This window comes from Ptiloglossa arizonensis, chromosome 14 (genome assembly GCF_051014685.1).
Source record: "Ptiloglossa arizonensis isolate GNS036 chromosome 14, iyPtiAriz1_principal, whole genome shotgun sequence".
NCBI lineage: Eukaryota > Metazoa > Arthropoda > Insecta > Hymenoptera > Colletidae > Ptiloglossa > Ptiloglossa arizonensis.
Window position 1 is genome coordinate 6,361,332 of NC_135061.1, and position 23,882 is coordinate 6,385,213.

The 23,882-nt window shown below is 29.4% G+C and overlaps 3 protein-coding genes across 11 annotated transcripts; 2 read left to right on the forward strand and 1 right to left on the reverse strand.

The window, feature by feature from the left end:
* Positions 1-187: 187 nt before the first annotated feature.
* On the reverse strand, positions 188-5,703 carry LOC143154184 (uncharacterized). 3 transcript variants are annotated; one of them, XR_012994015.1, is made up of 11 exons: positions 5,394-5,703; positions 4,797-4,985; positions 4,475-4,714; positions 4,009-4,248; positions 3,769-3,864; positions 3,407-3,675; positions 3,235-3,333; positions 2,871-3,135; positions 2,550-2,794; positions 2,230-2,466; positions 188-1,022 (listed from the first exon to the last, which is right to left on the reverse strand). XR_012994015.1 is itself a non-coding variant. In XM_076326069.1 (10 exons), the coding sequence occupies exons 2-10, from the start codon at positions 4,935-4,937 to the stop codon at positions 2,313-2,315; spliced, it is 1,749 nt and encodes a 582-aa protein (XP_076182184.1). In that variant the 5' UTR covers positions 4,938-4,985; positions 5,394-5,703; the 3' UTR covers positions 1,876-2,312. The 3 variants fall into 3 exon arrangements, 1 of the variants encoding a protein (XP_076182184.1); XR_012994014.1 differs by lacking the exon at positions 188-1,022 and adding an exon at positions 1,692-1,844; XM_076326069.1 differs by lacking the exon at positions 188-1,022 and having other exon boundaries at positions 1,876-2,466.
* Positions 5,704-6,235: 532 nt separating this feature from the next.
* Cype (cytochrome c oxidase subunit cyclope) lies at positions 6,236-7,325 on the forward strand. Of its 3 annotated transcripts, none has more exons than XM_076326250.1 (3): positions 6,236-6,341; positions 6,911-7,071; positions 7,152-7,325. In XM_076326250.1, the coding sequence occupies exons 2-3, from the start codon at positions 6,911-6,913 to the stop codon at positions 7,216-7,218; spliced, it is 228 nt and encodes a 75-aa protein (XP_076182365.1). In that variant the 5' UTR covers positions 6,236-6,341; the 3' UTR covers positions 7,219-7,325. The 3 variants fall into 3 exon arrangements, with proteins under 3 accessions (XP_076182365.1, XP_076182366.1, XP_076182368.1); XM_076326251.1 differs by having other exon boundaries at positions 6,263-6,329; XM_076326253.1 differs by having other exon boundaries at positions 6,304-6,365.
* Positions 7,326-7,991: 666 nt separating this feature from the next.
* Positions 7,992-22,788, forward strand: LOC143154180 (uncharacterized). 5 transcript variants are annotated; one of them, XM_076326062.1, is made up of 11 exons: positions 7,992-8,159; positions 9,823-9,964; positions 10,250-10,378; positions 10,486-10,652; positions 10,822-11,038; positions 11,123-13,891; positions 14,025-14,405; positions 14,610-17,138; positions 18,471-18,591; positions 18,689-19,005; positions 19,226-22,788. In XM_076326062.1, exons 3-11 carry the CDS (start codon positions 10,252-10,254, stop codon positions 19,240-19,242), a joined length of 6,645 nt encoding a protein of 2,214 aa, XP_076182177.1. In that variant the 5' UTR covers positions 7,992-8,159; positions 9,823-9,964; positions 10,250-10,251; the 3' UTR covers positions 19,243-22,788. The 5 variants fall into 5 exon arrangements, 4 of the variants coding, with proteins under 4 accessions (XP_076182177.1, XP_076182173.1, XP_076182175.1 ...); XM_076326058.1 differs by having other exon boundaries at positions 19,243-22,788; XM_076326060.1 differs by having other exon boundaries at positions 19,249-22,788.
* The last annotated feature ends 1,094 nt before the right edge of the window (positions 22,789-23,882 follow it).

The following is a 23,882-nucleotide window of genomic DNA, read 5'->3' on the forward strand; positions in this document are numbered from 1 at the left end:
ACTATAATAATAAAAGGTACCTCAGAATCATTCCTCAAATCAGACACCTTATTATAATCTGCTCTTCCGCATTCACCAATCAAAAATTTACTTTTGTCTTTTAATAATCAGTATTTTAATTTGATATATTCGTAATATTGTTAAGTACTGTCTTTGTAAACATAACAATAAAATTAATAATCAATAATATGCTTTTGTTGGACTTCTTTTATTTAATAGTCTACTTGGATATCGTACAATTTGTATTATCACAGCTTATTACTATTTTCTTCCTAAATGTACATACATGCATACGGCTGATGTTAATATATATTTATATTTTTTCATACTTCTACGAGACTAAATTGAAACTAGTTTTATTAGTTCGAGTGCTAGTAATGTTTTTAACACGTTCGCTACCACCATTCAGTTAGAAAACCATACTATATTTGTAGTAATTTTATTTTTCAAATTTATTAAATGGGTTAACTGAGTATTTCTAATAAGTTACATGTAATGTTACACTGATCTATAGTTTTTACTTTATTTATTTATACGGAAATAAAATATCACTTGTTACATATGCATGATGCATAGTAGCAAACCTATTAAGTTTCTTCTACAGAATAATGAAAGTATATGTACTATTAATTTGTCTCGTTAGAAATTTCAGATTTTAAAACATGAATTATCTATACCAAATTTAATCGTACTTCTAATATCGCAAAAGTTTATTACAGTTTAAATACTTTATAATTTGTATGTAAGTTTACAGAAGAATAATTATATATTTTGTATACAAATTAATTATATGACCTTATTGCATCGTATAGGTTTATCTTAATATGTTATTATACTATATTATATTAAGCAGATATTATTTTACCTTTGTTAGTGTTTTCTAATACAGAATGGCTAATTGTTTACATTGTAATCTACAAAATATATTATTTAGTAGTCGTTAATGGAACCACTGTATAAATGACAACTTAAAATTTATAGTTGTAATACTGGGTTATTACAACTTAGATGCTTTTGTACTTCTACAAAAAAAGCCAGAGACAATATTTGTTAGTTAAACAATATTACATAATACAGTGTCTTTTAAAAAAAAAATACATATCGCTTTATACTTATAGTACTATATGCACACTCTACAAAACTAGATATCATATGAAATACGAGTATTTTCAAATATAAAATTCATGTAACGCAGAAACAACTTAAGTTTTACTATCTATCAAACAGCGTTAAGTGTCAATGAATCGTTTATAAAACACGTATCACTATTTATATTTCTGCTCTCGTGAAACTATAAATGCGGTATAAATTTTACATAACCGTACGTGGTTGCAACGAAGATAAGTTCATTTTATCTTATTCGAAATAACTTTTCATTAAAGTTTAAATTTAAAATTCGAAATGATCATAAATATTCTTTTATACATGTGTTTTGTATAATGCTGTTATTATATGTATAAACTTATATATGTTTAACATTATAATTGCTACATTTACATATTATAATGAAAGGAAAGAATTTTATTTTTATATCTATAAAAATGATAGTTTTAGAAACGTTAGAAAACTAAGCACTTGTTATTTTTATACTGATAACAATCCCTTCTTTAACATTATATTTATTCTCATTTTTGCATCTTCATTGTTTCCAAATATTTCTAGTTTATTTTATAAATATTTATTCTAATGTTGCAATTTTGCCACTGCAGAAACAAATGTTCTTACTTATGTGATGTATACAGAATAAACTTTATTTTTGAAAAATTACTTTTATATATTTCTAATAATTTTGTATAATTTAAAAAGTAACATTAATATTAAGTGTCCAATAAATTCGTATGACCCTGAAATTACATTTTCAATTATCACATAATAGATATTGATAAAACAAAATTTTAAATTCGTCAAATCTTAGTAGCCTAAGTTTTTATACTGGCAAATATATTTCTAGTGCCGTCTTTAATGATATAAATATAAGATTTGCTACTAAGAACATCAAAATAATTAAAATTTATTAAATTTACGGTAACTTGTTGACAGACTAGTCGAAAAACGTACGAAAACTTGAAAATTTGGCAACCGCTTTTTTTTTCAGAATAGCAGTAAATAGCACGAGACATTTTTTACAATTCGTAAAATAACTATCAATATCATTTACTTTAAAAGTTATCTAAAGAATCGTAGAAAAATGTTCTGTGTATAATATACGCAATTTCACACATTACTTACATTTACTTCAAGTATTAAGAACTTTATTCTACTTTTTTCCCTAGATTATTCTCATTAGTAAAAACAAAACGGGCAAGTACTAATTATATCGTGGCTGTTTCAGACTTTGCCAAATCCACACAAACTGTGTGACTAATAGTTGAAACATGTGCAGTTCCATTATTGTCCGAACTAATAATATTTAAAGATGAAATTTTGGCACGCTGATATGCAACTACCGTGTTTAAACTTAAAAACCTAAAAATAAGTTTTTTAATTAATACAACCTAGAATATAGAAACTACATATTAAAATAAAAAAAAAAGACAATCCCAACTTACCTTATGCAAACGTACATCACCAATAATGCAGTACCAGCTGCAAACATTCTAATAATAGGACCCTCTACTAATTGAATGAGAGTCCAGGCAGCAGCTGAAGACCCACACATTGTAGTGACAATAGCAATAGTTTGCAAACAATGACGCGAAGTTATACTATTTTGCCAATCTAATCTATGTGCATGTTCAACGTTATACTGTGCACCACACACTTTACATGTGAGACTGTCAGTATTTACAGAACTCTAAAATATATAAAACACATACAATAACAAAGTAAAGAAATTAAAAAAGAACATATGTAAAGTATTAATATCTTACCTCAACTAACCATCGACGCAAGCAATTATGATGAGCTGCACTTACATCACCTCTACATTGACATGGCTGTATTAATGGACCAGCATCTTGCCTATCATTATCATAACAAATCCAACAAACTTTACTACTAATAGATGTTCCATCTAAGAAGAGTGCAGCATCTTGTTCTCCACTTTTGTCTTGTAATTCAATTTCTTTCACATATTTTGACTGGTCCAGTCTTTTCAAAATGCGCTTTGGATTTAAAATCCATAGTTGTTCTGGACTAAAATGAAAAAAATTATATTTCTTCATTACTTAAAATAACTGTAACTGAAATTAAAGAAATTATATTGTAAATTTTAATAATATACAAAAAACACACCTAAAACAATTCCATAACACACATGGAAACCATAATACCACTCCAACTTCAATAACACGAAAAACAACATCGTGCCAATTTCTGCTATGCAAAGGAACTCTGGAATAAAAATAGAAGAATGAAAATTAAGTATATGATACATAATCAATTTATATATTATCATCAGATATACTTAGTTTTCCAAAATTCACTAAGTGTTTCGCTGCACAAAAATCCAACAATAATGAAAAGCATAAAAGCCTGTGATAGTAATCCAACACGAGACTGGTGCAATTGAGATATATTTATCTGTTGTTGGACTTGTAATGATTGTGATGTACTTGGAACAGGATCAAACAATTTTGTAGTAACTTGTTCTTCAGCATTAACTTTTAAATCAGAGACCATACGTTTGTTCACAACTGTAGAACCTTGATAATCATACAAAAATCCACCTCGAACCTAAAAAAAATGATTTTAATATAATATATGAAAAAGTTTGTACATCATGTGTAACAATAAGACACTTGTAAATTTGTTTATATACCAATATACCTTAAAAAAGACTTCTACACCATAAATCAAGAAAAAGACCACGACAATAAACAGAAGCACTGCATAACATCCATTAAAGATATGAGTGTAAAAGCTCTGAAAAAGAATAAATTTTGATACACATAAAATTATTAGTCCCACTGCAACGTATTATTTATTTTTACTTGAGGTAAAATTTTATTCAAAAAAAAAAATAATTGAAATTAAATGCATAACTTATTAGCCTTTTGTTTAATTTACCTGATCCTCCTGTGAATATATTTGTGCCGTAATGAATTCTGCCAAGAGCAGAGAATATGTTAACACGTTGAATACAACAAAACCCATGAATGATTTTGACAGAAACTGTGGCTTATCCCATGACATATCTCGCAAATGAAATACTTCTGCCCAGAAACAAACAATCAATGAGGATCCACTTAGAACAAGTGGATAATATGCAGATAATAAACTTCTCGACCATCCTTCTTTAAATGCAGTCTATTAAAAAGCAAAATTATTATAACTTAAATATTTTAATACTATTATAGTTTAAACATATCAAAAAGTAATAATTGTTCTTCAATCGTTGAGAATTTCAACTTGTAGTACAATTATAATCAATGTTGTGAATAAAGTAATTTTTTATATGTACATATATTATCACCATGTTATATAAACAATAAGCAATTACAGCTTGTATTTTTGACAATAACTTTTTACTTACCGGAGATGTAAAATATGCTCCTCGAATTAATGATGCCAAAAACACAATGAAATATAAAACTTTCTGTGTAGTGACTCTACAGGCTCTGAGAAAAGATGGTGCTTTCATTTTTTGCCATTCAGCAACAATACACATGATAAGTTGTATAAGACATACAAATGCCAACATAAAAAATATTGTTGCAAATGCAATGTAATAACTTAAATTTGGAACATGACATTCCAATCCATCAAATTGTATCTACAAAAATATGAGATAAAAACTATTTTTAAAAGTATGAGAATCAGAATTAAAATTTTATTGTAACTTTTACAAATATTACCTCGCATAAACATGTACCATTATGGCATTCTCCATGTCCAGAACAATTTTCATTGCCACAAGTATTATTCCAAGCCATTAATCCAAATTTTACCAGTAAAGACAATGGATTTTGTGTACTTAAAACAATCATTTGTTCCATGATTGCTATATGTCAACCTGACTATTTTTACACAGTCGTAAATACAATCTATTAAATATAATAAATAAACATTGAAATACCTTAAATATATTAAAATAATATAAATTATAATTAAGATAATGTACACGTGTGGAAAAATCTACAGCTAATAAACTTTGTAAAAATACAAATTATGAATGTATTTAATAAAATCTAAAACAAGAAATAACTGTTTATTTATAGTTTGAAAGTAATAATATTAATCTAAGCTTAAAGAAATATTGCAATAATAATGACAATATAATTGTAACCACAGATTACAAATTATATTGTATACAAATCATTAGTACATATCACAGAATTAATGTATATATTGTATTTACAAACAATATCATAAAGTTAGATGCAGTATAATAAAAGATAAACAAGACAAAATTAATTAAATAAAAGAATAATTGCGATGTTATTTAAACTCACTATCGAAACGCGCAGTCCGCCATTAATACTTTTATTTTTTGTTAATGTAAGTGCAAGGAGACAGCTAAGTGCCACCTACGCAACAATTCAGCACTCCACCAGTCGTCAGTGTCACTGCATTTTTAACAAGTTCTGACATTCGAACAAATAGATGTCATTGCTGCTAAATTTTTGAGCGCTTTGTAGTGAAACTAACGAAGAACTATAAATAAACTGTCATCGCATTACGCGATTAATTACCACAAAGCTTCTACACTGATCTACACCATACACTGTGAATTGACGTTTTCGTTTTTTTTTTGCCCATCCACCATTGACAATAATAGCATAAGATAGACTCACTCAAAAATGGTAAATAAAGGGAGAAATGTCGATAAAGTAGATTATTTCTTTTTAATTAACTCAATCAATTACCAAATCAACCTACTTCAAACCAGTTTAAATTATATAGTTCTTTTCATAAAAATATATAACATATTCTTACAAGTTTATTTAAAATTTAATGTGTACACTATACAATATCATTTACTATTTTTCATACTTCGACAATTTCTCTTAAAATTTATTTTTGCAACTTTATCATAATTAAATTTGTACATCAAAAATTAATGTACAAAATTTAAAAAAACTTGAACAAATTTTCCATTTATTGAAAATAGTCTTGTCAAATACCGTTTTTTTTTATAATTACAGTGTTTTCAAGTTAATTTTAAACTAATTATAATAGATTCTTACACATTCGATTAAAAATATTCTTATATAATGAAAACAAATAAACTACTCTAACTACTAGAAAAAATTTGGTACTTTAAGAACACATCTATAGATCTATAAAGGATTCGTTTCTGAATACACCAACTTAGTATCTCTCACTTTGTAAGCTTGTGAACAACTTCCAGCAGTTTCTGGTTTCCAGGCGATACGCTATTGACATCGGTTCGCAACGAAGTATATAATTTAAAGTTCATTAAAGTACTTTGCTATTTTATTTGCAAAAATTTATACTCCTTTACAATTCCTGACTCTTTTTATTGTTAAATCAATTATCATTTTCATTAAAAAAAAAATGAAGTATTATGTAATCCCCATTTTACATTTACAAACTGTTTAACCTGTCATAATACACTATTGCTTATTTAAAACTAATACGGATTAGATAGTTCCTTCAAATTGTTTCAATATATATTTATTCTCTATATTTGACGTATTAAAATTTTGTGTGTAAATTTTATTGATCTTTTTAATATGTTGCATCATTAAAGTAATTAATTAGATTTTATCAAAAATTGAATGTTAATATAAGTTCTTACATATATCATATAACAGCAATTTTAATTGAGAACAAAGATATGGATATAAGTGTTTATTGAAAAATCAATGTGTAAAAGTTATTAAGTGTCATTGAAATGAAATAGATCAATTTATATTTATGTTTAGTACACGTATAATTGTATAGTTTCAAATTAATTTGTACACGTATAATTGTATAGTTTCATGTATAATTACATTTATTTTAGATGTCAGAGGTACGTCTAGCAAAACCTCAACTTCGTAATCTTCATATGGCACGTGCTAAAAGAACTTTGCCAATGGTTATGGCAGGTACCTTGGCAGTGGGTTTGGTCTGTAAGATACTAATGTGTGATAGGTTTGAGAACAGACTCGAAGAATTTTACAAGTAATTGAAATCCCATAGTGATTATGTTTATATTTTCTTTGTCTTTCAATTTGTAACACAAGTATTTTGTTTTATTTTAGAACTTATGATGCAGAGGCCACATTCAAAAAAATACAAGCTTCTGGATTTATGGATTCTTGTAAATAATCAGTATCACAGATACTTTAACTGAAAGATTAGTGCTAATAAATATTCCATCTATCAAGTCATGTACATATTTAATAAATAAATGAAAAAGAAAATCATTAGATGTACATTTGGAAGATTAATATATTTTATATTACCCTGAAACTTGTTAAGTAACAAATCTTCATTTTATTTAAATTATGTCAATACATTTTTAATTATTATTTAAATTACTTTTGATATGCATTATACTTGATTACAGTAGTAACATATTTAAAAAATAAAAAGTGAAGAATACATTAATTATGTTACAATTTAAACTTCATTTATTATTATTTCAATGTTTGACTAAATATACTAAAGGCATATGATTACAGAAACAAATTAAATTCTTAAATTATTTTACATTTTGTATTATTTCATATAATAAATATATGTATAATCATTAGTTTTTTAATTTATTTTGAAACTGAAAATATTGTATTATTCGTTTATGAAAGTAATATATTTTGTAGTATACTGAAAGTTGTAATAAATTGCTCATATCATGTATTTGTACCATGAAAAATATAGAAAACTGTGATCAAGTACATTATTGTAAATGCTCTAATAGATATTAAACTCAATGAATTTAAGCAGCGAGAGGTTAGGAAATTTCAATGTTAAAATGATTGGCAAGATGGCGCCTCTCAAATACCCAGCGTGCCCCGCGCGATTGATTTGCGCATGTCAGTTGTTCGCATTGCAAATGGCGGCTCCTTGTTATTGTTCATGGCGTTTTATGACTTGTCCCTTTATATTACCGATTATGTCGAGTTTTTTCGTGATCCCTACCGCGCGCTGTGTGCAGAAAGTGAAGTAAGACTTGCGCGGCATATTTTAGATTAAAATTAGTGTTCCTGTGGTGTGGCTGCGTGCATTTTGGACGCGAGAAATCCCGCACGAAGTTGGAAAGAAATGGGGTAACGTTAAAATTTTCTTGTGTTCATACGGTATCGAATCGTTCAGTGCAAAGACTGAAGTGAGGCTCGTTGGCCACTGTGCCGTTCGTTATCGAATTTTAACTTTGTTTTGGTAAGCACATGCAATTGGAAAACATGTAGAAGAGCTGCGAAATAAAAATGTTCAGACTTTTGACGGTCTATCTTGAGCATGCTTGAGACCACTTCACGTACACCTCCCCCGACGGACAAAATGGTGGCCCCCCGATATCCAGTGTTCTGGATGCCTATTTTGCCGAAAATCATTAAGGAAATTGTTAAAATGAGTTATTTCTTTATTAAAATACTAAATTCTGATTAACGCAACAATCAACATTTCACGTCTGGTTAAAGAAAGTATTCTATAACCTATTTTCTTCCATATAGAAGTTGTGCCCCCGTCTTATGGCCCAAAAGATTTTAATTGCAGTTCGTGAGTGGTAAGACTTAATCCAAAATCGTTTTCTTTATATATGTCCGCCGATTCTGTAAATATTGACCAAGTAATTGATGTTAATTGTATATTTTTTTCATTAATCTCTTTAATTTGATGAAAATCACGATCAAATTATAACCTAAATAGTAATGCTCGTTGGCCTCACTTTTTGTTTATGCACTATGTTTTCGTGTGTGTTTTGTTTCGATAACACTTGTCAATTTTATGTTCACATTTGATGTTTTTGATATTACATTTAAATTTACATGATTATTTTCATCCTTTTGACCACTAATGATTTAATTTATTATTTCTAACATATTTTTTTGTAAAAATATTTATACAGTTTATATTTGTACAATATCTCTACACACGTTTCCATGCAAATATGTAACCTTTTTTAAAACTATAATTTATAAATTACTGACATAACAAAATAAAATCGTATTAAAACTTTTATAGTACTAATTTATAAATTATATTTATGGAAACTTTAGACAATTTTTTTTCTATTTAATTTTGTCATGTATATTATGCATGATAATATTTTAGTTTTACTTAATGTCTACTTAACAAGTTTAATTATAGTTTTATTTCTAAGTTCTTTAATATTATTTTGCTGTTAATATATATTTAGATTTTAATGTGAATCTATGTATGCCAGTAATTATATTAAGTTTTCAGATGCATTAATTATTAATTAATTACTAATTCACATCATATCAAAATAAGTTTAGAATATAATTACATATTATTCATTTTTATTTTTATATTTGTAAGATGTTATACTTTCATATGCTGTTTTCTATTATATTTTTACAATTAATAACTATTAATTAACATGTTATTTTCATATTACTTAATGTGTAGCTAATAAACAATGACTATACTATTTCTACATTGATAAATATTCTTATGAAACATACTATAGGTAACACATATAATGTGTGATTATATTTCAAAAGCTTATGGAACTTTTAATAAATATTTTACAGTTTGTAAATTAAATGAATTTTATAGATTTTTTTTTATATCATGATGTGTATAAATTATTATCTTTATTCTGTTATGTCAAAGTAAACTGGTATTAATTTTACCTTAAATCAGATGTTTAATTTCTTAACAGTGCTAAACATATTTAAATATGAAATAAATTTTCTGCCTCTTAATATAACATTATTTAATAAAAATTTATTATTTTCCCCATAGAAACATTAAGCATATTTATTAGTGCTGGAGTGGTTTGGAGCTGTCGGTTTAGAACCGACGGACAAACATCTTATCACCATATACCATAGTGATACCCTGAGGCGTTTGTAAGCTCTCTGGGTAGTTATGTGATTTGTAGTTGGTAAGTATACAAATTTGTTTATCATTTAATCCAATATAGTGAATTTAATATTTAATAACATTGTATTAAAACAATATTTAGCAATCATTTACTTTATGTAATATGATACCTACTTTAGATTGAGATTTAATATAATACATATTAATATTTGTTTTGTAAAATAGAGCTGAATATTTTAAATTGACTTTTAATTAGTTATTACAGTAAATTGGTTATAAAATTTTATAAAATTACAATAAGGAACTTATTGAAGTCAATATAGTATCAACTTATTGTATATTTTAGTCATGGCGGCTGATAGTGATGGTGATCTGATTGAGACGGTGGTAACGTGTGTGGGTGACCTAGAAGATCCTGAGTTTCCACACAAGTTTAAAATTATTGTTGATCGTCTTAAATCTTTGCTTTGCAAAGGTAATTTTTGCATATGAAAGTTATTTTAAATTTTTTATTTAAAAATATCATTACTATTGAACACAGCATATAAAAATGATATGGGTATATTATTTTTTAATTTATAGACAAGGGGGATGGTTTAAGAGTAAATAAAGTGGAGCCATGGAATTCTGTCAGAGTCACATTTTCAATACCCAGAGAAGCTGCATTACGTCTTAGAGAATTAGCAGCTCAGGGTTCTCCGACACTTACTCAGCTTGGAATTCTTTCGGTGCAGGTTGAAGGAGATCAGGTAATACATACTCATTAATATAAATCAATCATATATTTTAAATTTTAATACTTCTTATCCAATACATATTTAATTAAGTTAATTTCTTTTTATCTTATCCATACATTAAATCTAAATAAAAGTAAAAAGAGTCCTATTAAATGTTTAATACACGGATTTGGTATATTAGGTGATATCATTGAGGATAGCCAATCGCTTTAGTGGAGAAGCACAAGAAATTGTGTTACATTCAGGACCCTCACAAGACAGTGGTGCCAAATCTCAAAATGAACCCACTAGCAATACAACTAATGTTGATAGTGATCCTCAGACAGCTTTACCTGGTCCAAGTAATACATCTAGCATTTCTTCAGCATTGCGTAATGTAGCTCAAATAATAGCAGCGGGTATGTTATTACATATTTTATAAAATTAAAATTGTTTTCATTAAATAATATGTAAAATTTTCTGAGTAATTATTGTTATTGCAGGTACATCATCAGAAAAAGCTCCACAGTTTCGTTCTCCAAATGTAGTTGCACCTACAGACTGTGATCCCATCCCATCGTTTCTTGCAAAATCTGTACAGTCAACATCAGGCAATAGCAATGTTGGTGCCTCTGGAAATCAACCAGTAACTAATTCCAGCGCTTCGCCCAGGAATAATTATAATGGTCCATTCCCATTTGCGAGTATGACACATGCTGCCCAAGCGATACATAGTCGCGAATCACAAGCAACTACAATTAAAAATGCTATGCAATTTAAACATCATGTACAGCCACCTCCGCCTTATCCTGCTCAAGAGAATTTGGCGACAGTAACAACATTAACGACTGGTCATACTACTACTCAGTCAGTTGTATCAGTTGGTCAGTTGACGAATCAGTACAAGTCTTCAATTACCGCCACATCTAGTCTGTCACCAAACAATAACAATCTGACAGGGAATTCAAATGGTAATGGAAATCAAGTTGCTTTGTCTAGCCCACTTCTCGTAAATCTTTTGCAAAATGATGCTGGTACACATCCAAATAATGTGATATCTGGCCAAAAAATGTTGCCACCAGCTGTTATCGATAGTTCTGGAATTACTAATCGTATGCGACCTACTAAAAAGCCAACAGTTAGAAGGAAAGATTTAACCTCGCCTAGTGAATCACCACCAAATTTAGATTCACTTAGAACAGAAGACCTCATTGGAGGAACGACAGTCATTCCTGACCTATCTCAATCTTCTACATCTGCATTTGCAACTGTTAATGTTAATCAACCTTCAACTATTCCTCAACAACTTCCAGTCAATGTGATTGGTGGAACTGGGCAAACTATAACACAACAAATAGTGCATCAAACCTCTACTAGTGGACAAATGCAACAATCTGCATCTTCACTGCATGCTCAAGTACAAATACAACAAAAGTTTCCCATTAGACAAGAATTGGCTTACAGACCTTCACAGGTGCAATTGACAGGTCAACTTCCCATCAGGCACTCAGTTAATGGGCAACAAATTCGAACACCTTTGCAGCAACGACAATTATTACTGCAACAACAGCAACAGCATCAAGTTCTAACTCAGCAGCAACAGAACATAAATACTTCACAATTGCTTACACAACAGACTTCAACGCAGCAGCAAACTTTGGTACAGCAACAATCTGTAAACACATCATTACAATCTACATCAGTTTCCAATCAGCCACTTCTACAACCACAACAACAACAACAATTAATGCAGCACTCTACGGTAAACATAAATGTTCCACAACAACGGCTGAGTTACTTAAATAATCAACGGCAACAAACTCCTCCTCCTTATTCACGACAACCGGTTCCACCACAGTCCCATTTAGGACAGCAGAATCAAGCGCTAAACGTGCAACAACAATTACATCATAATCAACTTAAGAATATGAACGTTAATACCAGTACTACAACTGATTTCCGGTATGGACAAAGTCAAAATATTCTCAGTAGAAATTATCAGGCTGCATCCAGTAATGCTAATGGGACCACGTGGAACGCACAAAATACTCCTATTCCACAAGGTGCTCAGGTTAATACTACACGTCTGCCAACTACAAATCAGGTTTCAGGTGCCTTTTCTCAATGTGGATCTCACCCTAATCACGTTTCTACTAATAATGTTGCTTCGCCTATTACCAAGGTTGAACCATCTGAATCTCCTAAACCTGAAGAAGAGACACCTGAACCAGAATATACGTCGACTGGTAAAATACGACAGTTTCTCATTAACCCTTTAACAGGGCATCTGGAACCAATGCCTAGCGAGAGTTCAGATTCGGAGCCAGAAAGTGCAGTAGATAACCAAGATGATTTCTTTTCCTTTCCATCTCCATCAAATGATCGATCAAATTCCATATTTTCTGATGACGACGCAGACAGTAATTTCTCAAGAAGAAATGATACAACAACAAATACAGATCAATCAGATTCAGAAACAACAGTAAAATCTACTGCCAGTGAGGGTAGTTTAAAACATAGCAGAATAAAATCCAGTAGAGATACTATGCAGAGTCCAATGCCTGGAGAAAAAATCAAACTAAGATTAAAGTTGGAAAAATCTGAGCCTGTTACACCAGCTTATAAAGTTGATGTTTCTTTCGTAAACACACCACCAATTAGAAAAGCCGATAAATCAGTAAATAAAATGTTTACCACTGGTATTCCTAACTCTGGAACTGGTGATGAACCAAGAGTGCCTCCATTACACATTTCCTTAAGAGGGCGTAATGCTTCGGTAGTACAAATCAGAAAAAAAGAAAAGAAATCATTAAAAGATGGTGAATCTGATCCAACTAGTATAAAAAGGCGGGGTAAGCTAAAGAAAATGAAGGAGTGTATAGATGGGAACAAGTTATTGCAAAAAAAGTCATCATTAAGCATGATTATAGGTACTTCATCTACATCAAAATTACCTTTATCCAATTCTACAATGATCAATAGCACTAATGCTATTAGTAAAGTCAACAATTTACTTCAAACTGTTGTATCAAAACCTAATGCCTTAAAACAAGAATTACCAGTTGATGTACGCGTTCAAACTGGCATTACAAAACCGAGTTCAAGTAAAAGCAGCGACGTCGATGATATACCATTGAACAGTAGAATACCATCTCCTTCAAAACATAAGTCTACTGTCTTGAATCAACCTTTAAATACACAACAATCCTTAACAAAAAATCAAGTTAAACTAGATGTCCAAAATCATATACAAGAACATAAAATAGGAGGAGGTAAGATATATATAATGCCATATTTTATAATACTTATAAAATAATACATTTATTATAAAGTAGTGTATATATGTTCATACATTTAAACAATATTATTATTTTGTATGTTTTATATTTATTCATAATTTTGCAGGCAAAACCAAAAGAAGAGACTCTAAAAAGAAATCAGAGTCAGGAGATGGTTTACATCGTGAACAAAATCTGTTATCCGGTGGTAGAATATTGGATAACCAAGCAAAGTGGAGAAAATTTAATTATAAAGGCGATTCAAGCCAGTCATTGAGAAAAACTGATGTTCTTTTGGCTGGAAATGATTTTAACACGGTCAAAAAAGTGGGGGAAATTAGGAGAACGAGTGATAGTGACATTAATAGATCAGCAATCGAAAAGAATAATACGTTGAATGCCATTGCTTCTAGATTAACAGAAGTAAATGGTGTAAAAAAGGATTTAATTAGCCAAGAGAAGAGAAGAAGATTAAGTTTAATGGATGAAAAAGATCTGCATTTAGGAGGTAAATATCATCTTTACATTTGTAATTTATATATTTTTTATTTTAATTGAATGTAATATATTCACAATTTCATAAAATTGTTTTATACTCTAAAATTTGATGCAATGTTTTAAATATAGATAAATACATATATAATATTAAATTTCCTTTCTTAATGATTTGATTAATACAATTTGTTAATTCATTTTTCTAAATATGTTACAGAATCTCAAGATGCAGAGGCTACACATTTCAATAGTCAGAAGACCATCCCTGAATGTTCTACTAATGTTGTTTCAAATACAAACACAAAATCTGCCAACAAACTACCATTTGAGAATGAAAACCCTGGATTAATACCTTCGAGTATGCCTACACAGAATGATTCCAATTCATCTACCAATCTTGAAAACAAGGTATCTGCACATGTAGAAACTGTAGTAAAAACTGTACAGTCATCTGTAAACAGAATTATTTCTGGAAAAAATAAGATGGATACAGATAATTGTAAGACAAATTCTAGCATGGCAACAAAAAGTCAAAGTATCAGTCAAAAATTAAAAAACCATATGGTTTCAAAAACTGATACAAATGCTGCAATTAACAGGCATAGTAAAATAGAACATTTTGGACACAAAAGAGTGATTCAAAATCATATGAAACAAGTTGATAGATCTGTAGTAGAAAACAAGGTGGATAATACACAAAGAATTAGTTTATTGAAAACTACACAAACTTCAGTAATAGGAAACTCAGTGGACCAAGTTCCCAGATCCCAAAACATTGATCTACCTTCCAATAAACCAACTTTACCAATCGGAGAAATCAATGTGACAGAAGCAAAAGTTAAGCAAAAATTGCTTGAGACTACTATTCCGATTGCAATTGGAGTGGATCCAAGCACAGAAAGAGTCAGCAGTGGAGGAGGTGGTGAAGATTCAGGCATTGAGTCAATGGATGCTCTTTCAGAGAAATCACCAAATCAAGGAGAATCACCTCTGCATAGGCCAGCGACCGAATCAGTAACGCAAAGCAGCACAAAGGCTGCTGTCCAAGGGGAATCTCCTCTATCAACCACCAATAAGAACGTGCCTTCCTCAACTAGTAGTAGTGATATGTGTTCAAATTCCCATTCGGAACTTCTGAAGTCCAGTGGTCCGCAAAGGTTAAGTCCTGTATCTGTAGCAAGTTATCTTGAAAATCATATAAATCGCAATATATCAAACTCCAGTGAACATGATACGAAAGACATACCTAGTGAAAAATCAACTTCATCAACATCGAGAACTGGTGGTCATAGTGACTTGGTTGCTAGTTTAGAAGTGACTGATAATGATAAAAGTGTATCCACTCCTCTGGTGACAGGATCAGTGACTATTGTGACAACTTCTGTACCCAATAATGTGGATAGTGATAACTTATTGCAATGCGCGCAGCAGCAAACAAATGACTTTTCTGAGAAAGACAGTTGTAGCGTTAAATTAGAAGGTTCTATTAACCAGCATGATCAGGGTAAGACAAATATTAAACATGAAGTGTCGCGAGCCCCTGAGAGTGCAGCTGAAGACAATGTAAAAACAGTCATAGATGGTAACAGTGCAATTAGATTAAGTGATGAACCTCATGGACAAAATAATAATGGTGTGCCTGTAATACAAAATCATGTTGCTTTTAGTAATGTAAAGACAGAAAAACTTGATAATACAGTTACAAGTGAGGCTAGCACAGTGACAGACAATTCATGTTCCAATAGTCAGAATTTCGGTTCTGAAATCAAAGTAGAATCTAAAGTTAATACAAAAGTTGATGATACAAGGCAAAATGATCGGTCAGATACTTCAAAAAGCTCTAGCATTTCTTTAAGCACAACAACCATTAAGTTAGAACAATGTTCCGATCAAAACCAAAAATCTAATGTACAAAGTCATCAACAAATATCAGTTAGAGAGCCTTCTATGAATCTTCAAAAAGTTACAGATGATTTGGTTAAGAAAATTGTAAACGATGCAAGTGATATAAGTATAGGTATTCAATCACCTCTGGGTGAAGATCCTCAGCCGATTAGAATTACTCCACCATTGTATACGTACTCTAATTCAGTAGTTTTACAACGGGATGAGACTCCAAGTCCAGCAGCACAAAATCCAGAAGTGGATTCTAGTGATGTGGAACATGTTAAACGAAAGCGTAGAAGAAAACAAGAATTAGAGGGACGGCAAGATGTCATATGTATAGAAGATAATGATGAGGCACAATTTGTGGAAAGGTTGAACTCTAACAATTCAGATGACTATGTCAAGCGACCACCAAAATCATTGCTGGAACAACTTCTTATAGAAATTCCAAATGACACCAATGAAAAAAGATCTTTAAGAACTAGATCCCAGAAATTAAACAGTCCTGATATTGTAAAGACTCCAAAAAGTAGTCCTCATGGTCCTAATAAATTAGAAGAAAGACGCAGCATATCACCATATGCTAAAGCAAGTCCTAAGTTAGGAGTATCAAAATTATCTCCTAATACGACAATAAAAGTAGGAAAAAGAAAACGCCAAGAAAGCGAAAGTTCTGTAGCGTCTAGTACTGCTGATGATCCTCAACCAAGACCAGGAAAACGGAAATGTTCTGAGAATGCCGCAGAACTTATTAAAGCTTGTATGGGTGTAGATGAAACTGGTTCTTTAAAGAAACAAGTACCTGTCAAAGAAGAACAGTCAAAAAAAGGATTCAACATATTGGCCAAAGCTAAGAAAGGTGTTTATTCTATTTTATAATTCAGTGATTTAGTAATATGATTTAGTGTATTACATAAGGGGTCTCTTAACCATTTAAGCGTCAATCGCGATTGCGTTCCTATGGTTCCTAAATTGAGAGTGGCAATAAGCATGATCACACTCTTGCGATGTCTGGATTAGGTCTGGATTAGACAAGCAATTTTTATGCTACATGTTGCATAGTGTGTAAATAAGTGTACAATGTTTAGAAGCATAAAAAATGCTCATCTAATTTAGATGACGAATTAAGGAACAACCTAACTATATACTAGCTTAACACTCTTTGCATAAACTTTCTCGACCATCTCTGGCACTAAAACGGTTAAGTAATTTTATCACTTAAAAAATTTATACTATTCTTAGAATTACAAAAAAAGTTTTCTATGAAAGGTGTGGGATTATTATATAAAAAAAGGATCTTCAATTTAGATTGAGGCATCAAGTGTGTAATATACTTAGAACATATTTTCATTGTTTCGTTTTTTTTCCCCTTTAAATGTACAAATACTTGATAGGAGCTTTTACAAAATTATGTACTATATAAAGTATTTCAAGGTCTTCATTTTACATTTTCAAAAGTCAAATCATTAAACAAACAATACTAGTCTTATGTGAATCCTATTTATGGTATGCAGGAGAAACAAATTTTCAGAAATTGTCATAATTGAAAATGAGAGTGCAGAAGTTTAGTTAATTAAATGAATAATTTCAATGTTAAGTGACCTTGAAATTGTTTGTAGATATTAAATTTGTAACAGTCATATTATATATTAATAAAGAGAACATAATACCCCATTTACAAGAACAAAGATGCTCTTAATATTTCTTAAATGCTTTCATTAACCAAAAAACTTTATAAAACCATGTAACTTCTACAGAAAACACATTTTTGTAATTCTAAAAATATAGAAATTTTTGCAGGTAATAAAGTTATATGGGATGCCTTGAATATATGACAATGTTTTAGATATTAGATATGCGTTTTTTTATATTTTCTTATAAAATAACAAGGACTGCCAAAAACAGGGTAATCAAAGTGCCAGTTACAATTGATCAATGAAAATTTTTGTCCACATTGAAAGTAATTGTCATTGATACATATAAATGAAACTGAGATTATTATGACTATAAAAATATCATAAATATTTTTTTTTATCATAAATTGACTTGAACACTTAATCAAGTTTTAAACAGCTATCTCTCAATCTCAGTAATGTCTCTTAATTTATGACAAATTGCTTTTACATTACTTGTCAATATTGTGTTAAAATTGGACCTAAACATTCTGATACAAGCGTTTTTGTATTTTTAGGTCCCATTGTGGTAGAAGTAGATTCATCTGATGATGAACCATTGATTGAATCTGTAGGAAAAGCAAGAATGCGATTATCAGACGAAACATCCGCTGCATCTCCAAAGTCTAAAGATCAAAAGTAAGCAACATCGGTGCATTCTTTTAGCAGCAGTGCATATCTGAATATGTCAGAGATTTGAGAGCCCCGCTACGTAAATAAATTTTTGTTATTCTAGAACAAATACAAGCACAACTGTTTCTGGCAGTCAAATTAATTCCAGTAATATATCAAATTTCAATGCCAGTAATAGAGTGCAAAGAGAGAGCCGTTTATTAACAACCAAGCAACCAAGTACAACCGCGGTAGTTACTGCTGGAAAGGAAAGGCTACGAGGTACTTCCGCATCCAGTAACGAATCCTTAGGAGAGGTAACAACAAGAAGATCTGTGCGACAGAATACGGCATCGCCACTAGCAACACCAGCGAGCAATACAAGGGGTGCAACTAGATCTACAGAAGATATTACTAGACGGAAAACTCGAAGTGGTGCTGGTATGTAAACTGTTTAAACACATTAAAAGTGCAAGTTATTATTGATAAAATAAATAGTCACGCTCATAAAAAAATGTTTGTTAGTACAAACAAGCTGAAATTTATATTTAAATGTATATAAAGTTTGAAAGACGATTAATTCTTGCATAAATACTTATGATAGTATAATTTATACATTATGTACTTCACATACCATTTTAATTGAAAACACCTCGTACAGCGGGAACATTGTTTTAGTAACAGCTGAGGCAGCAGAGCAGGCAAAACGGAGGCGAATATCCCGAGAAAACAAATGACCTTCGGGAAGTGACCTTGACAGTGATTAGCTATCGTCGCTTGTCAAGGCCTGTCCGACTGATTGTGTATCTGTTATAAATGGTTATGTGATCGCCGTGTGGCTGGACCCCACCTGGTGAAACTAAGCGTCAATAGCGCACAATGCTGCTGTACATGTAGCAGGAGTATCGTGTTTGGAGTGCTGGATGGTATTCAAATTTTTTGTTACAATAGAACATACGTTGAGTTTCATTGAATTAAGTGTGTAAACGTTATTTTCCATAATATTAATGCGAAAATTGGAAACAAATTTTTAAACATTTAGTATACCATGATTGTTATGTTTTTAAATGTTTAAATCGCTTGTCGTAGAAGCAAAAAATAAAAATAACTTTACTATTTTCTTGGCCATCTAGCGTTCTCAATTACACTATACTCCTAAACAGCAAAGTTTAGTTACTCAGAATAATCTGCTCAATGCATCAAACTTTAAACTAAGTAACTGAACTGATCTAAAACTGCCGAGTCGATGTGCAACTTTCTTTTGCCAAGCTTTTGTGACCCTGTATTTAATTTTTGAACAAAATCTAAATGAACGTCATTTAATGCTAAATTTATCAAATATTCCGTTATATTGCCAGTACAACTTAAAATTTTTAGATTGACTATGTAATATTACTCTATTAGGCTCTAATTGCAGTAAGCATTAATACATTAATTATTTAATCAAGATCAAAAAAGATTCATGTGAATAAAAAATCAATTTATATTTAGAGGGAATTTATTATTTATTCGGTATCGTTATTAGTAATTTCTGGTACAGGTTAATAATGGTAAAAGAAAGTCGAAATTTATAATGCATTAAACATAAAATCTGACTGTACTGCCGTAAATAATATACGTTTCTCAAGGACAAATTTCATTAACTGGTGGGGCTTAAGTCGCTACTCTGACAACTTCACTGATAGACTTTGTTTGAAAATATTTAGTTTACATTTGAAATTCATTTTAATCCAATTATTACATAAATATTTTTACATATAAATAGTTATATACAAATGGAAAGACTCTATCATAATTACATGCACTATTCATCATTACTCGACTATACATTCTCTTTAAGGATGCAAATCGAAATATTTCTTCGAATCTATATATATTCATAAAAAAGACTTCTCAAAAATATTTGTAGGACAATCGTACTTTTCTATATATTTACACAATGAAAATCGCATCTATTCCGAAAATTTTGCTTATGATATCCCGTAATTCATGGTTTTATTGAGTTTGACAAAAAATGATGTTTGTAGTACTACAAGATCCTTATTTATCCTGTCTCAGTGAACATGGTCTTTCAGTAGGAAGTTCGTCTTGAGTTACAATATTGCAGAGGGCAAAGGGTATAAGGTTATTAAAAATGATTTATTTTATTTATGAAACATAAACAGAACGTTGGGATAAATCGTGCATAAATATATAAAAATAATAGGAATAATTATTATAGAAAACGATTAATACAATGTTAATTTGATAGGTAATATATGAATGAATATATTTTGTAAATAATTTCTTGTAAAGATACATAAAGCACCCCTCGTTGTACATATAAGAACTGTTTAAATTTTTATTAAATTAGTGATAATTCAAATTGTGCAACGTCGTCATACTATTAATTATTCTTCGTGATTGTGCACTGAAAACACTAGTAGCACCCCTTTGGCAACACTTAAAAGATACGAGGATGTGTATACATACGTACATATAATATTATATATGTATGTATGTATGTGATGTATATGAACTATTGTTTTTGTGAACAGATAATCTAGTTTTATATTGTATAAATGTAAATTATACAGTTGAGAGTTGGAAGTTCTAAGTGAACCTGTGATAGCCATCATAGCACTTCTTTATATTGAGAACTTGCATTTAAAAAATCTTACTGGTAATCATTTATACAACATCGTACATACATTCATCTTTTTGTAATTCTGTATATGTTTTCATTACTTTTGTTAAATAAAATATGTATTTGCAAATTAGATTATTTTAAAAGTAAAAATATTATTACAATTGTTTTATCTTTAGTTCTTTTATATGACATAAAATTTTGGCGAAATTGTCATGACCAATTTGTAAGTATTGTTAAACTTACATCAATGCGTGAAAAATAAATAAATCTGAATTTATTTCAGAATTGTTTAAATCTTTTAAAAATCAATATGCTTTCATTTTTCTAAAAATATTTATTGGTTTCTTACTTCAAAATCATTAAAATTTATAAAATATGTTAAATAAACATTTTCTTTATATAATTTATTAAAGCTTTGGTGGCTATCGGGCAGCACATCATGTTTCAAAGGAATATTTCTGTCATATGAATGTTGAGTACTGAATTTAATAATATTTTAAATAGAAAAAATTTTAACAAATTTATCCATTGCATGAAATTGAAACTACTACTCTGGATTATAATTTCGTTAAATTTTTTGTCTATTTTTAATATTACATAAAATTATTTAGTTAGAACATTACTTGTTTAACAGAATCTATTTCAACGAACCTTGAATTATATATTGTAAATAGTAGCATGCTTATTTTACATGGTGGGAATTTATGCTGTATATAAAACATATAAAGAAATGAATATCCAAATCGCGTTTAATTTGATTCAGCCCTATATTGTAATGGAATGATGTATAATGTAAAGTATAGTAATTTAATAACAGAAGTTAAGCATGAGCGGGAAAGAAAAGAATTGTAATTTCGATGTAAAATATTCTCTTCGATACTAGATAAGTAAGCTAGGGATTATTATGTTACAATTTTATCATTGAATATTACATTTATATGATTGTATAGATTATAAACAAACCAAGTTTTGTGTGTAAATATAAATATTTTAAAGATAAGTAAATTTTTTGCATGTTCACATAATTAAGGAGCTTCTAAAGTTTGTCTGCCATATAATTGCATATAGTATGTATCTATTGTAATAAAAATAATACTTATACACCAAAGATCATGCGTTGATTGTAATATGTGACAATTGTTGATATTCAACACAATTTATAAAAATGGTGTATTCGTGACGCTCAATAAACAATTGGTGTTTATAGTGTGGTTTGTAAACACATTTAACATACCACCATTTTCGTGCAGACTATAATAATTATACCAAGTAAAATGTTCACTTTAGTGCCCATTTATACATATATATAATGAACGCATTACAAGCTCCTTAATTTTGTTTGCAATGCCACAAATATTTTATCATGTACATGAATGTACGTTTTAAGATCACCAACTCCAAATGAAGTTTGTTGACTTTAAAACCTGCTGTATGTAAACATTTGTATTTTTAGTATTCGGTTAATTGATATAAATAGCAGTAAAAGTAAATAATTGATAATAATCCAACTGGATATATAAATATATAAATATATAAATATAAAGAATTAGATACAATACTATATTTGTAGAAAACGATTGAGCACGTGAAAAGAAAATCGCGCTATGATTATAAAAAAAATATTATAATTATATTATTACCTATTATTACACAAAGTGGATACACAATATAGTAATTTGCTAATTGTACCTTTTAATAATTACTGTAGACACATTGATGACGGTTTTTTTTCTTGTTATTAATTATTACCATAGACTTAAAAGATAATGAAAAATGTGTTATAAAAAATGCAATTGCTTATTTTGTATCATACCCAGTTTCATAAATTACTCTGATATTCTGTGTGCATATTTGTCAAATCAAAACAGTTTTACCACCATTTATAATACAGAGATACATTCTGTAGTTGTATGAATTTTTCCAGTTTTAATTTTATGATAATCATTTTGTGATAGGAAAGTAAACAGCATTTTAAAAATACTTGCCACTAAATTCCTTCAAGATAAAAGATACCATACAAGATTCAAGTAATATTTCTGTATATTTTTAATATTATCATTACATCATTGTGTTCACTTAATAAGAAAATATAACAAAGTAATCTATATAGTAACATGTCTACTAATATAAATTTTCTTCTAAAATATTTTATGAAAGATATCAACATGTAAAAAGAATGATGAATTTCCTTTTCTATGAACTTAATATGGACATTTTTAAATATTTATGTATAGCTACATCCAGTAAGTAAAAGTACTAATAATATTACAAGAATTCATAAGTTTCATACATCTTTGCTTGTCAAAGATATAAAATATTACATAAACTTTTATAGATGCATTAATTTTAAAGCACACTATACATTCAAATTTGCTAATGATGTATGAAAAAGTAATTTGTCAATACATCCAATTATTTTATTAAAAATTTCTGGTTTAAAGAAAATTTGATTTTTAGCTCAAACTCTTACAAGTGCAAAATATTACAAAAAGAAAAAAAGTAATCATTTTTTTGAAAGAATCTATTTTACTTTTTGATAGGCTTATTTAAGTAAATGTGAATGATATGAATAAATATCTATATAATTCTCAAAATGAATATGATATAAGTATGTTTATTCGTTTTCGGTTTATTGAAATTAAATAATTCTCTTCGATACTACTCCTAAAAAATCACAACGCTTAAACAA

Excerpts from the sequence above, each read along its gene's own strand:
- LOC143154184 (XM_076326069.1), bottom strand. The coding sequence starts at position 4,937 with ATGGAACAAATGATTGTTTTAAGTACACAAAATCCATTGTCTTTACTG. Across the intron at positions 3,865-4,008 it reads TATATTCACAGGAGGATCAG|AGCTTTTACACTCATATCTT; the intron begins GTAAATTAAACA and ends ATTCTTTTTCAG. Across the intron at positions 2,467-2,549 it reads GTGATGTACGTTTGCATAAG|GTTTTTAAGTTTAAACACGG; the intron begins GTAAGTTGGGAT and ends ACTTATTTTTAG.
- Cype (XM_076326250.1), top strand. The coding sequence starts at position 6,911 with ATGTCAGAGGTACGTCTAGCAAAACCTCAACTTCGTAATCTTCATATG. Across the intron at positions 7,072-7,151 it reads AGACTCGAAGAATTTTACAA|AACTTATGATGCAGAGGCCA; the intron begins GTAATTGAAATC and ends GTTTTATTTTAG.
- LOC143154180 (XM_076326058.1), top strand. The coding sequence starts at position 10,252 with ATGGCGGCTGATAGTGATGGTGATCTGATTGAGACGGTGGTAACGTGT. Across the intron at positions 13,892-14,024 it reads AGAACATAAAATAGGAGGAG|GCAAAACCAAAAGAAGAGAC; the intron begins GTAAGATATATA and ends ATAATTTTGCAG. Across the intron at positions 19,006-19,242 it reads GAAAACTCGAAGTGGTGCTG|TAACAGCTGAGGCAGCAGAG; the intron begins GTATGTAAACTG and ends ACATTGTTTTAG.